The sequence below is a fragment of the Podarcis vaucheri genome, assembly GCF_965113315.1.
Source record: "Podarcis vaucheri genome assembly, chromosome: 7".
Classification (NCBI taxonomy): Eukaryota; Metazoa; Chordata; class Lepidosauria; order Squamata; family Lacertidae; genus Podarcis; species Podarcis vaucheri.
The window spans coordinates 28,379,554-28,392,793 of NC_138765.1; the positions used below are offsets into that span (position 1 = coordinate 28,379,554).

General features: G+C 49.3%; 1 protein-coding gene across 2 annotated transcripts in view; it reads left to right on the forward strand.

Moving 5' to 3' along the window:
• Positions 1–10,879: 10,879 nt before the first annotated feature.
• Positions 10,880–13,240, forward strand: part of PHACTR4 (phosphatase and actin regulator 4) — a 59,600-nt gene continuing 57,239 nt past the window's right edge. For both annotated transcript variants that reach the window (XM_082231578.1, XM_082231579.1), the window contains exon 1: positions 10,880–10,926. In XM_082231578.1, coding sequence (XP_082087704.1) covers positions 10,899–10,926 — 28 coding nt within the window. In that variant the 5' untranslated portion in view covers positions 10,880–10,898. The remainder of the gene's footprint in view (positions 10,927–13,240) is intronic.

Consider the following 13,240-nt stretch of genomic DNA (forward strand, 5'->3'; position numbering starts at 1 on the left):
CTTTACATGCTTATGATTCTTTTATTCCCTCTAGCTTGATGACTCTTCTGAATTGGCTCACAGGTGAATTACACCCAAGTAAATTATTCCAGATTCACGAGCATCATTCCTTTTTAACTCATGATGGTTTAAGAACTAGCCAGCAACAAATTGAAGCACTTCTTGTTTGATAAATTTGGTCCCATTTTGTAGCAAGAGGTTTGTTGGCATTCTTTGGGTATATTGATAACTATTTTAGTCACTTATGTTCAGTATCCTGTGGAGAGAGTGTTAAGCATTATCTCACAAAAGCAGTTTCCGTGTATGGAAATCAGAAATGGAAACTTTCTCAAGAAATTATTTCTCTTAACACTTTGCATATAAAACTGTTTATGTGAGTAACACAACATGTACTTAGATTCAGGTAGGTAGCCATGTTGGTCTGACGCAGTCGAAATAAATTAAAAAATTGTCCAGTAGCACCTTAGAGACCAACTAAGTTTGTACTGGGTATAAGCTTTTGTGCGCATGATACTTACTGAAGCTTATACGCAGAACAAACTTCGTTGGTCTCTAAGGTGCTACTGGACAATTATTTATTTATTTTTATTTATTACAACATGTACTTATTTATTTTGGCTATTTGTTCTCTGCCACTGCTAGGTAGCTTGTTGGGATTTTTAAACCTTTGCCTTTTGGTTTCTGAGCTCCACAATCTTTTGGGTTCAGGTGAATCTGCAAAGCATTGATGTCTTTCACCAAACCATGAGGGCTGGTCTTCTGAAATGGCTATTGCATGTCTTGTGGCTTTAGGTTTATGGAAGTATCACTAAATAAAACTGGCAGAGTTCCAAGTACCAAGCTGCTTTGATGTGAACATTAGATATTGGCACTTATCAGGACCTGAAATCATGAGTGTAGAATCACACTGTTAGGTAGAATTGCAGTCAGTTGTGTGCGTATTCACAATATTTCTTGTTTTGAAAAATGGGGAATCTGGGATTCTAGGGTACAGTTTCGTCATTTAGGTAGAGGCATTAACTAGTTGACTAGCTCAAAAGGCCTAGCAAATGGTGCAAATGACCCATTTTGCAAGACATGTTGAGTCCCACTTGCTAGGAAGCCACTTATTGTCCTTGGTGAACAATAAGCTGTTGGCCAGCTTGGTTCCTTGTTATACATTCACTTCACTGAGTTCGTTGAAGAGTTCCTGGGAATCCTGGATTGATGAATACAACCATGTTGCCATCTAGGCAACCAAGAGGACACATTCCAGCCACTCAAAAATATTTAAGGAGGGGCAGTGGGGGTTGTGACATAGGGAGAGGAAGTGTGGCTTGAGAACATTCCTATGGGCTGGATGGTGAGACTTGGAGGGCTGTATTTGGCTGCCAGTGATGGGTCTCCATCCCTGCTAATTTACATTACAAAACAAAGATATTTCGTGTGAATGCTTAACCTTTGATGCTACCTAGCTGGCTCAACTGTTCACAACAAATGGCTTCATCTTGTTTAAGAGTTAACATGAATAGATGGAGCTGACTATGGGTAGTCATAGCCTTCACAATCATAGTTATCAGGGAATGCAGGGGAAACTTCTTTACGGAGTAGCTGTGACATGAACTACATTTGGGAGTTGACTGGCATATCCATGAAAATCTGGGGGCCTTCTCAAATAAGACCTGATTCCAACCACATACTGCTTAAACACATGAGTGTATTAAAACTCTGTAATAGTAATATGGCTAATGTAATAGTAATATGCATATTGTCCAGAGGATTCATGCTTTCTTGAGTTGTCTAATAGCTGATAAACTGTTGCTTACATGCTGCTTTCCTGTGGTATACACAGGTGTGCACAGCCTAGAGAAAAAGTGCCATGAGAAAGTTGTGGTACATTTGTTTGGTTTTGATGATGTTGCAAATACTTTGTTACTTTAGCTGTAACTCTGACTACCTTTGAAATTTAGCACTAGTAGCAGCTCAGATGTTCCCTATTTTGAGGAAGTTGTAAGCTTTCATACTACAGTATTTTCTTTCATGGAGTTGGTGGTTTTTCCTTGTTTAATTTAGAAGCATGCTGTCAGAGCTGCCACCCAGTCCCAGCTCACATAGGACCAAGTCCGCCAGCGTTCACTTTATAAGAGTCTTTATTAAGTTACAGGTTTCATTTCCGAACTGCAGCGTGCAGCTCTACACCTTCTGCCCTAGGTCGGCGAAGACCCGTCTGAGTCCCCGCCTCTTGCACACCAGCTTAATACCCTAGCCTTGCTCCACCTCCTTCGCCTCTCCCTACGTCTCTGGGTCCTTCTGCCCCCCTGGGCCTCCTCCCTTCTACTCTCCTCTGACGCTGACCCCCCTGATCCTTCTGCCTCCTTGCGTCGGGCTTTAGGACCTGGCTCACTCTCCGGGCTGCTTACTGCTCCAGCTTCCGCTGCATTTGAACTTGGCGCGCGCGCCCAACTCTCTACTTTCCTCTTAACCGTTGCCTCGCTCTCTGAGGAGGGCGTGACCACCCCTGACTCGTGCCCTCCCTCCTGCTGACAGCCTCCGGAGCCCGATGCCTGGCTACCTTCCTCCCTGCTGCTGTCAGTCTTGAGCGTGGGTCCCGACTTCCAGCTGCTGCCGCTCTCAGTTATGAGCGTGGGTCCCGACTTCCAGCTGCTGCTCTCTGAATCTCCTCTGTTCCCTTCCTCCTGGGGTGTCCCCCCGGATCCCCCCCTTGCTCTGCTCACTGGGGCTCCCTTTTGGGAGTCCTCTGACTCACTGCTTAGGCTTGGAGATCTCGGGTCGTCATCATCACTCATTCTCCCTTCGGATTCCTCCCCCTCGCTCTCTGCTTCCTCCCTTCTCTGCGTCTCTGCTCCTGAACCCCTGACATCCATCCCCCCCTCGAAGCCCCCCCTTCCCCCCTCCCCGCTTTCAGGTGTGGGTGCTGGGTGCTCCATCATCACGGGAGGGAATGCCGGATACAGTTCGCTCCCTGTGGTTGGCCGCCAACTGAAGACCTCCGAGTCTTCCTCCTCGCGGTCGCCGACGTTGACCTGTTCCGCTTCCATCTCTGTACCGCCGTGCTCGAACCCAAGGTCCTCCCCGAACACGTCCATGTCAGTCTCTGCGTCGGTCGCTCGACCTGGCATCTCCAGCCACTTCCGGCGCCATTGCTCCTCCGGTCGATCGTCCCACCAATACGAGGTGTCTGACGCCGAACCCGCCGGCGATCCTTCTGGGGAACGGGTGCTCAGTGCGGGTTCCCCGTCCGAGTCGAATCCATGGAACGTGCTGGAAGAAAGTGTGGGCGTGAACAGCCAGTCGTCGAAGAAGCTCGCTGGCATGGGTCTGTGTGGGAAAAGGGCATGAAACTCGTCCTTGAGCAGGGGTTCCTCCAAAGCGTAGTCTGGCACCCAGCTATTGGCGCTGGCCCGGGTGCCCTCTCTGGCTAGGAGGTATTCGACTCCCTCTTCCCCCCATCTGGAGTCCAAAATCTCCGTGACCTCGTTGATGGGGTCTTGCTGCGTCACCCCTCGCGTCTCCGTCCGCTCCCGGAACGGACTCGGTGCCGTCCCTGGCTCTTGGAATCTGTGAGGTGCCTTGTAGGGAGTGAGCACCGACCTGTGGAACACCGGATGCATTCTGGAACCCTCCGGCAGCGCCAGTCGGAAGGCTACCGGGTTGATCTGTGCTTCGACTTGGTACGGACCAATTTGCTTGTGCCCCAACTTCTTCTTGGCTAGTGACCTGGTCGGCACTGCGTGGGCTGCCAACCAGACCCAGTCTCCCACTTGGATCTCTTCGCCAACCCGCCTGTGCTTGTCAGCTTGCACCTTGTAGGCGTGCTTAGCTAGCTCCAGCTGCCGTCTGAGTTGATCGTGTACCGCCTGCAACTCTGACGCGAACGCGTCCGCCGTCTGTGGTTCTCCGTCCCCCACTCTCTCCCGTCCCGGGAAGGTTCTGGGATTCCTCCCATTGTTGGCGAAGAACGGCGTCACCCCTGTGGACACGTGCTTCGTGTTGTTGTAAGCGAACTCGGCGAGCGGCAGGTAATCCACCCAGGTCGCAGGTTGTTGATTGGCATAGCATCTCAGGTACTGCTGCATGATGGCATTGACCCTCTCTGCTTGCCCGTTGGTCTGCGGGTGTCTTGCTGATGCCAGATCGACCTTGACATTTAGAAAACTCATCAGCTTCTGCCAGAAATTCGAGACGAACTGGCGCCCGCGGTCGGACAGGATAGACCGCGGCAGACCATGCACTTTGAACACGTGATCTATGAACAGTTTGGCGGTTTGTTCCGCCGTGGCCACCTTCGCACACGGAATGAAATGTGCCATCTTGGTGAACAAGTCCACCACCACTAGTACAGCTGTCTTGCCTCTCGAGCTGGGTAGATCCGTAACAAAGTCCAGGGCCACTCTCTCCCACGGTTCAAACGGCGTTTGCAGCGGTTCCAGCAGTCCCGCCGGTGGTTTGTGCACCGGTTTGGCCCTCTGGCAGGTGTCGCACCTCGCAACGTAGTCCGCGACTTCCCCTCTCAGTCTGGGCCACCAAAAGTCCCTTGCGACTAATTCCACCGTTTTTTCCGTGCCAAAGTGCCCGGCCGTGGGTGCGTCGTGCAGCTGCTGCAGTACCCTGGCGCGAAGTTCGTCTCCCGGCACGTAGATGGCCCCTTTACGTAAGAGCAAGCCGTCTCGTATCTGGAACTCGTCGCCCTTCGCCGTGCCCTTGTGCACCTCTGCCATCTTCGCCTGCGCGAAGGAGTCGTCCTGCAACGCCCGCCGCACCGCATCCAGGTCTACTGTGGCTGAAGCGCACGCCCACGCTGTTGGCGCGAAGATGTGCATGGCTGCCGCTGGCGTCGCCTCTTCGAGGTATTGCGGTTTGCGGGACAGTGCATCCGCCATGACGTTGGTGTCGCCTGGGACGTACTCTATCCGGAAATTGAAGTCAGCAAAGAACTCCGCCCAACGTATCTGCCTCTGGTTCAGGAACTGAGCCGTGCGCCAGTGCTCCAGATTCTTGTGATCCGTGCAGACCTGCACCGTGTGCTTGGCGCCGATCAGGAAGTGCCTCCACGCCTTGAAAGCTGCATGAATGGCCAGCAACTCCCTGTCCCAGATGGTGTAGTTCTGCTCCGACTTGCTGAGCTTTCTGGAGTAGAACGCTCCCGGCCTCCAGACCCCCTGTGGGTCCCTTTGCAGCAGGACAGCTCCCACTGCTCTATCGGACGCGTCTGTCTCTACCCGCATCGGTCTGCTGGGGTCGATATGCAGCAGTTGCTCTTCCGACGCGAAGAGACGCTTGAGTGCCTGAAAGGACTGCTCCGCCTGCTCCGTCCAGATGAATTTCTTTTTCTTGGAGCTTAGCGTGTCCGTAATGGCCGCCGTCTGCATCGCGAACCCCTTGATAAACTTGCGATAGAAGTTGGCGAAGCCGACAAACCGCTGGACCTCCTTCCGGTTGCGCGGGCTCTTCCAATCCAACACCGCACGAACCTTGGCGCTGTCCATGGCTAGCCCCTTGTCCGACAACTTGTAACCCAAGAAATCCACCTCCGTCGTGTCGAACTGGCACTTCTCCAGTTTGGCGTACAGTCTATGCTGCTGCAGCCTCTTCAGCACCTCCCGAACATCTTGGTCATGGGCTTGCTGCGATTCGGAGAATATCAGGATGTCATCCAGAAAGCAGACGCACTTCTTGTAAAGGAGTCCCGCCAACACATGATGCATGAAAGCTTGGAAACAGTGAGAACCGTTTTGCAATCCAAACGGCATCACTCTGTATTCGTAGGTGCCCAGAGGCGTGAACATGGCTGTCTTCCACTCATCGCCCTCCCTCATGCGGATGAGATTGTACGCACCTCGCAGGTCCAACTTGGTGAACACGCGTCCCTTGCGCACCGTCGCTAGTAGGTCGTCAATCCTGGGCATGGGGAAATCAGAAGGCTTGGTCATCTTGTTTAAGAGGCGAAAATCCACCACCAGTCTTTTTTGGGGCGTGTCTTTCTTCTTCACGAAGAAAACAGGACTGCCCCCTACTGCCCTGGACTCCCGGATGAAACCGCGCTGCAAATTGTGATCTATGAACTGTTTGAGTTCCTGTAATTCGTCCTCAGACATGGAATACAGCTTCCCTTTCGGCAGCGTCGCCCCTGGTAGGAGGTCAATCTTGCAGTCATATTGCCTGTGCGGTGGTAGCTTGTCAGCCTCTTTCTCGCAGAAGACCTCCAGAAAGTCTGCGTATTTGTGGGGGACTGCTTGCAACGTTCCCAACTGCAGTTGTGATTCCTCCTCCTCTCCCTCCTGTCTGGGCAGGATGCAGTGTTCTGCGCAATAAGAGGAGCCGAAGATCAGCTGTCTCTGGTACCAAGCCAGTGTCGGACTGTGCCTGTCCAGCCAACTCATGCCCAACACAATGGGCGTGTCCGACAGTTGGGTGACATTAAAACTGATGACTTCCCTGTGGTTGCCAAGGCGCATCACCATCGGTGGCGTTTGCTTCACCACCTGCCCCCCTAGCAACTCTCTGCCATCCACTGTGACGACTTGCAGGGGCAGAGTGGCAGGCAGTAGCTGTATAGCGTGCTGCTCCACAAAATCCTGCGCTATAAAGTCTGCGTTGCTTCCAGAATCCACAGAAAGCGGCACTTCGATAGTGACGCCATCGGGTAGCTGGAGAGATGCTGTGAGCTGCACTACTGGTTTGGGTGGGAGGGGGTCCGTGGGTTGCAAGATCGCTGGGGACTGCTTCACTGATGCGTCTGGCTGGGCCCCAGTGCCTCTGTCTCCAGCCAGACATTGTCGTTTCCCTGCTGTGGTTCTCCTTGCTGCGTTGCTGCAGTCACCATTGCTGAGGCTGCAGTGTGCTTGTGGAGCCTCCGGGGACACTCTTTCGCCAAATGGCCTGGATCCTCGCAGATGTAACACTTCCTGTTCCCTCTAGGAGGCTTCGCTTTCACTGCTGTCGGTGCTTGGGCTCTGGCTGCTGACTGAGCCCTTGCACCTCCGACCTCCATCGGTTCCCCTCCCCCTCCAGGCGGAGGTGTGGATTGCGCACGCGCTGCTTCTCTTGGAACGAAAGAGAAACTTCTCGCTGCTTCGCGCCCTCCACGTCCTTCATCTCTGCACCATGGACGTTCTTCCAGCCTCACCCCCACAGTCAGCGCCCTTTGGACCACCTCCTGCGTGCTTCGGGGCCTCTCCCCCCTTGCAATTTCATCCTTGACCGCAGAGCTTAGACCCTCCCAGAACAGGTCTCTGACAGGGGGCGAATCCCGGTCCCACTCTAAGGCACTGACCAGCGCAAAAAAGCGGGCGTGGTACTGCCGGACGCTTGCCCTCCCTTGTTTTAGTCCATGAATCTCCCGTCGGGCAAGATCCACATCAATAGTAGACAAAAAACACGCATCCATCGCTTTGATAAAGGCATCTGCATTCTGAAGCGCCGGATCTTTATCCCTCCACAAATTGCGTAGCCACGCTTTAGCATCCCCATGCAAATGGGATAGTATGAACCCCACTTTCTCTTCCTCATCTCTAAAGTCTTTTGCCAGCAGTTGCAGTGCGCACATTACGTCTGCTCGAAAATTGGGGTACTGTTGTAAATTCCCATCGAAGTGAGCCACAAGCCCTCCTGCTCTCCGTGCCAACCCAACCCCCTCCGGTCTGGGTCCTGGCTGCCCGTGTTTAACCCATGCTTCAAACCTGGCGTGGAGATCTCTGTAGGCGGCTGCCGCATCCTCCTCCCTCTTCTTGGATGCCAGTACCTCCGCGTTCAATTGGGTAACTGCCTGTTGCAGCGCTGCAACTGTCTCTGCTTCCGTCATCTCTGCTAACCGTCGTGAGCTTGCTCCCAAACACCGATCCCCTCCTCCAGCTGCCTCTCTCTCCGCTGCGAGATATCAGGTGTCCGAAGCTTTTAAGAGACGGGTCTTACTGTCAGAGCTGCCACCCAGTCCCAGCTCACATAGGACCAAGTCCGCCAGCGTTCACTTTATAAGAGTCTTTATTAAGTTACAGGTTTCATTTCCGAACTGCAGCGTGCAGCTCTACACCTTCTGCCCTAGGTCGGCGAAGACCCGTCTGAGTCCCCGCCTCTTGCACACCAGCTTAATACCCTAGCCTTGCTCCACCTCCTTCGCCTCTCCCTACGTCTCTGGGTCCTTCTGCCCCCCTGGGCCTCCTCCCTTCTACTCTCCTCTGACGCTGACCCCCCTGATCCTTCTGCCTCCTTGCGTCGGGCTTTAGGACCTGGCTCACTCTCCGGGCTGCTTACTGCTCCAGCTTCCGCTGCATTTGAACTTGGCGCGCGCGCCCAACTCTCTACTTTCCTCTTAACCGTTGCCTCGCTCTCTGAGGAGGGCGTGACCACCCCTGACTCGTGCCCTCCCTCCTGCTGACAGCCTCCGGAGCCCGATGCCTGGCTACCTTCCTCCCTGCTGCTGTCAGTCTTGAGCGTGGGTCCCGACTTCCAGCTGCTGCCGCTCTCAGTTATGAGCGTGGGTCCCGACTTCCAGCTGCTGCTCTCTGAATCTCCTCTGTTCCCTTCCTCCTGGGGTGTCCCCCCGGATCCCCCCCTTGCTCTGCTCACTGGGGCTCCCTTTTGGGAGTCCTCTGACTCACTGCTTAGGCTTGGAGATCTCGGGTCGTCATCATCACTCATTCTCCCTTCGGATTCCTCCCCCTCGCTCTCTGCTTCCTCCCTTCTCTGCGTCTCTGCTCCTGAACCCCTGACACATGCGTATCGGCCTGTCTTGTGACTGTGTTAGGGGAGTTGGTAACCGCTTGTTTGTGTGCAAACTGACCTTTCTGGTGAAGCTTATTGTGAAAGAAACTAAAATCCAACGTGGTGTCCATATAAATTAGGTCTACTATCGATCAATTTTTTGAAGCATAAACTTGAAAGAATGTGGCTGATTCATGGCACATTTATTCTGAACAAGTGGCAACCTGTAGGGGATTTGGCAGTAGTTTTCTACAGAAGGTCACTTCCAGATCATCTTAATTTCTTAAAATTGGGTAGTCCTCAATCTTGAATAGACTGAAAGAGCTCCCCCCCCATGTATGCAAATTTATGTGTGCATGCCAAATTCCTTCTCATCTGTGAAGCCAGTCGCTCTCTGGCTAATCTATCCCACAAGGGTGTTGTGAGGATTAAATGTGGGAAACAAACTAGGCATGCTTTCCCGAACTCCTTTGTGGAAGGACTAGATATAAATAAAAGAGAATGCCCTACCTAGTATCACTTCCCAACATGAGAGCTATTTCTTAGGAGATGAAAGCTTTTCACTGTCTAATTGCATTACAGTTTGTGTGTTAATGCTGCTGGAGACCAAACCTTTGGTTTTCAGAGGATTGCTACTTCTTTGTCATCTCACCCACACACCTTGAGACTAGCAATAAACCTATAGCCCAGTGTGATTTCTACAAGCCTCCTTTCCTTTCTGCTGCCTTTCCTTCAGGTCAAGGAAGAGCTAGATGGGTAGCCTCTCTTCTTTTGCCCAAAGGATACATTTCTACTTAAAATTTCCGCCCACTTGGTTTGTCAGTAGAGCCAAACTGGAAGCACAGAAAATGATACTGCAGACAAGACCAGGTTAAAAATAGCTTAATATGCAACTTCATTTGTGAATGGTTCTTAAGCAGGAGTCAGCAAGGTTTTTGTGGCTTGGGCTGGTTCACGGTCCCACAGGCGCCGGAGTAGGCGGACGCACGCATGCGCAAATGCTATTTTCGATGCACCTTCCAACACGGAGGAGACGTGCACAACTTCCTATTGGCTGCAGGAGCTTCCTGCAGCCAATGGGAAGCTGGCCAGCGTCGCAGAAGGCGGTCCCCTGTCTGCTCCACACCGGTTTAGCACAGTGCACAGAAGCTGACCAAGTGGGCGGCGGGGTCCCTGAGCTGGCGGCAGGGGTCCATGGGCCAGTTAAATGACCCCCATGGGCCACAGGTTGCCGACCCCTGCTCTTAAGGGTACAAATGAAATCATAACCTATCTAGAAAATCAAATGTTGCAATAAGACAGGGTTTCCCAAACTTGGGACTTTAAAAATTTGGGTAATTAAATGTTAACCTCTCTTTTAGGAAGTACCACTTCAGACTGCAGTTTGGTGCTCATGTGACTGAATTGCCTTTGGTTGAAAGAAACCCCCTTAAATTTTTTTCCCCTCTATCACAAACGGTTTGATTTTATAGCACTCCAGAGTTTCATGAAATCTGCGTTTCTGTCCCTCTTGAGATCCTCGGCCTTGTGTACATTTTATTTTTTTTCCTCCAAGAAAGGGGGTTTCTTTCAACCATAAGGGAAGGGTGTACACCAAGTTTCATCAAAATTCGAGACAGTGGGTGGCATGACCGCGTTGAACTGACGTGGAATGACCCCAGAGAGAAATGGACTGATGTGTTATTAGTGTTATTATTGATGTGAAGAAGTTCTGTTCTGATCTGGGTTAAAGATTTTTCCTACAGAGTGAAAATAATATGATTTTAAAGTTTAAATGTAATTTGGGGTCCACACATTTTGCATGACATTGGTAGCGACATAATGTGTTGTCACCAGAACCCTGATCTTGTCCTTCAACACAATTTTTATTAGGAAGTAAGTCCCATTATGTTCAATGGAGTTTTGTAGTGGGTTGGTCATGTAGTCCAACCCTCTGCAATGCAGGAATCCTTCCCACAGCTGTTCCTGGGTGTGCTTGAACCACCAACCTTCTCGTTAAGTTGGAACTTTGCATGTAAGAAGGAAATCCTAAAGTTCCTAGGAACACTCTTTGACCATATTGTATATGAGTTTATGTTTTTGACTGGAGATGTTTTTCTTTTGCTTGGATGTCAAAGCTTCTGGTGTTCAACAGATCCATGATTTAATATAATTTCTAATTTCTCTTTTCTTTTGCAAGATTTGCTAAAAAACCAGGCATGTCACAGGAAATGGAAGACAGCATTGGTAAGTGCTCTTCTGGTTATCCAAAATCAATGTTTGCAATCCCTTCTGTCCCCAATTGTTCTAAATTTTCATTTTTTAAAGTTCACTTTTAGTCTTAATTTGGCATTGGCACACTGGCACAAATGACATTGGTGCAGTGGTCAGTTGACTAGTCTGATATTATGCACTGTCAAATATTGAGCTGGTTTATGCATAAGATTGCAGTCACTGTGCTTAGAATTCTAAAGTTACATATATAAAGTTAATTCCTGAAGTATATCTGATTATTTGACAGAATTTGATCAGTCCTTCACCAGGCAAATGCCTGACCCTACATACAAGTACATAAAGAGCTCTGAGTTTGCTGTTAGTTTAAGATTTTGACCTGAATGAGTTTTAGACCTGGAAGACATTTTCTCCCTTGGTTTGAAAAATTTGCAAGTATGTGATCTTATGTACACTCAGCTTTTTCAAAAATTTCTGTGAAAAGCAGTTATGATGCCAGAAGCTCTTCTCAAAACAGCTTCTGGGTCACAATGACAGTTCTGTGGTTGAGAGGTTATAGGTTAGTGGTAGAATTCAAAAATGCTTTCCAGGCAGAAGGTCCCAAGTTGTGTCCCCAACATCTCCATGTAAGGCTAGGAAAAGCTGCTGTTTGAAAACCTGGAGAGCTACTTTCATTCTGAGTAGATAGTACTGAGCTAAATGGACCAATGGTTGTGGTGTACCAATGGAGAAGGAAAATGATTTATTTGGGTTCAGAAGCACTTCTCTAATTTATTTGTGCATGGCATTATTCCATTTGTTGTGTGTGAAGGAAAGGATTAAACACGGAATTAAAAACAGTTGTCTGTGCTATATGACTTTTCCAGGTCAAATTAACCTATGTAAGTGACCTTAATTGATGGCATAAAAAGGATTTGGCAAGTTTCAAAATTTGTGCAAAGCTGCCAGTAAGATGCGGTAAACTCTTTTCCATCTGTTTTATTTTATTTTTTATTTTTTTTTTGCCAAAATTCTTAACAATACATAATGTGCAGCAAAGGCAATTACTTTTGCAAGTGATCCACCTGCCTTTTGACATTTCTGGTGTTGCCTGATCTATTAGAGATAATTGTAAGAAACTATTTGTTTTGAGGATGGTATAGACTATACATTCTGTCCTTTTAAAAAGACTCCTCCCTCCTAAGTGATATGGCAAAGAGATTTTCTGACTTAGTTTTATTGTTGCAGCCTTTTAAAAAGTTTGTGACCCCAAATCTGCACAGTGGTCATTGATTTATATTTTTATTTTTTGTAGTCCAAGACTTGGGAACCAGGAGGCACTGTTCTGTCATGCATTGTCCCAGTGCCCGTAATGACAGGGATTAGTTATGGAAAGGCCAGCTTGGGACACAGCAGAAATCGGTCTCCAAGGCCCTAATGACTTGGTTGGCATGACTGCAGCTTCCTGTCTATGCTGGAGTCCGTGACTGAAATGTCTTCATGTTGGTGCTCCTGATGACAGCAGAGCTACTATTATGTGCTGTAATTGTTCCTTTAATTGGATGTTTCACTAGTGTTACTGCCCCATTTCTTTTCCCTTGAGATTTGATGCAAGCTATGCTGTACTGCAGAATGCTCTTTGGATAATCTAAGTGATAATTGTTGTAAAGGTTCTATTTTTAGATGCAGTGCTTTTTTCTGGGGGTATGCAGGGGTACGCATACCCCTAAACATTTTGTGAATCTAAGTTTGGCCTCATTGAGGGGCAGTATTTCAAGATGCGTAGGAAAATGAGAGAACCTCTAAACATTTTTTGAGAAAAAAGGCGCTGCTCAGATGTATTTAATATTCCCCCCATAGTAATCTATGCCTTCATGGTGCAGTGATCAAATCTGCAAACTTTTCATGGCTGAGTTAATGCAGCTAAAGCCAAAATTCCTGCGACTTTTGAATCAGAGGGTTTAACACTGCCCCCCTCCCCACAAACAGCCCAGCTTGGCAATGCTAGATTTCAGTTGCTAGGAGCAATTGATGCAGCATGTTGCTGTTTTATCTTCCCAAGTAACTATTTAAGATCTCTATAGCCTTGTACTCACAACATAAAGTGAACATAGGGAGTCTTGTGTGCCTGCATGGAGTCTGTGTACTTGCAGCTGTTCCAGCCTAGGGTTCTCCCTGTGTAATTAGGAATCCTGGAAGAGAATTTTGCATGCAGATAGTTGCATCTTTGTAGACTCTATGTGTACATTAAATTTAATGCATGTAGCTTGGGGGACGATGGGGCTACTTCCCTCCCACCAAGTATCAGTTACCTACTGCAAATAGGGCTCTGGGCAGAGGCCAGAGTGGC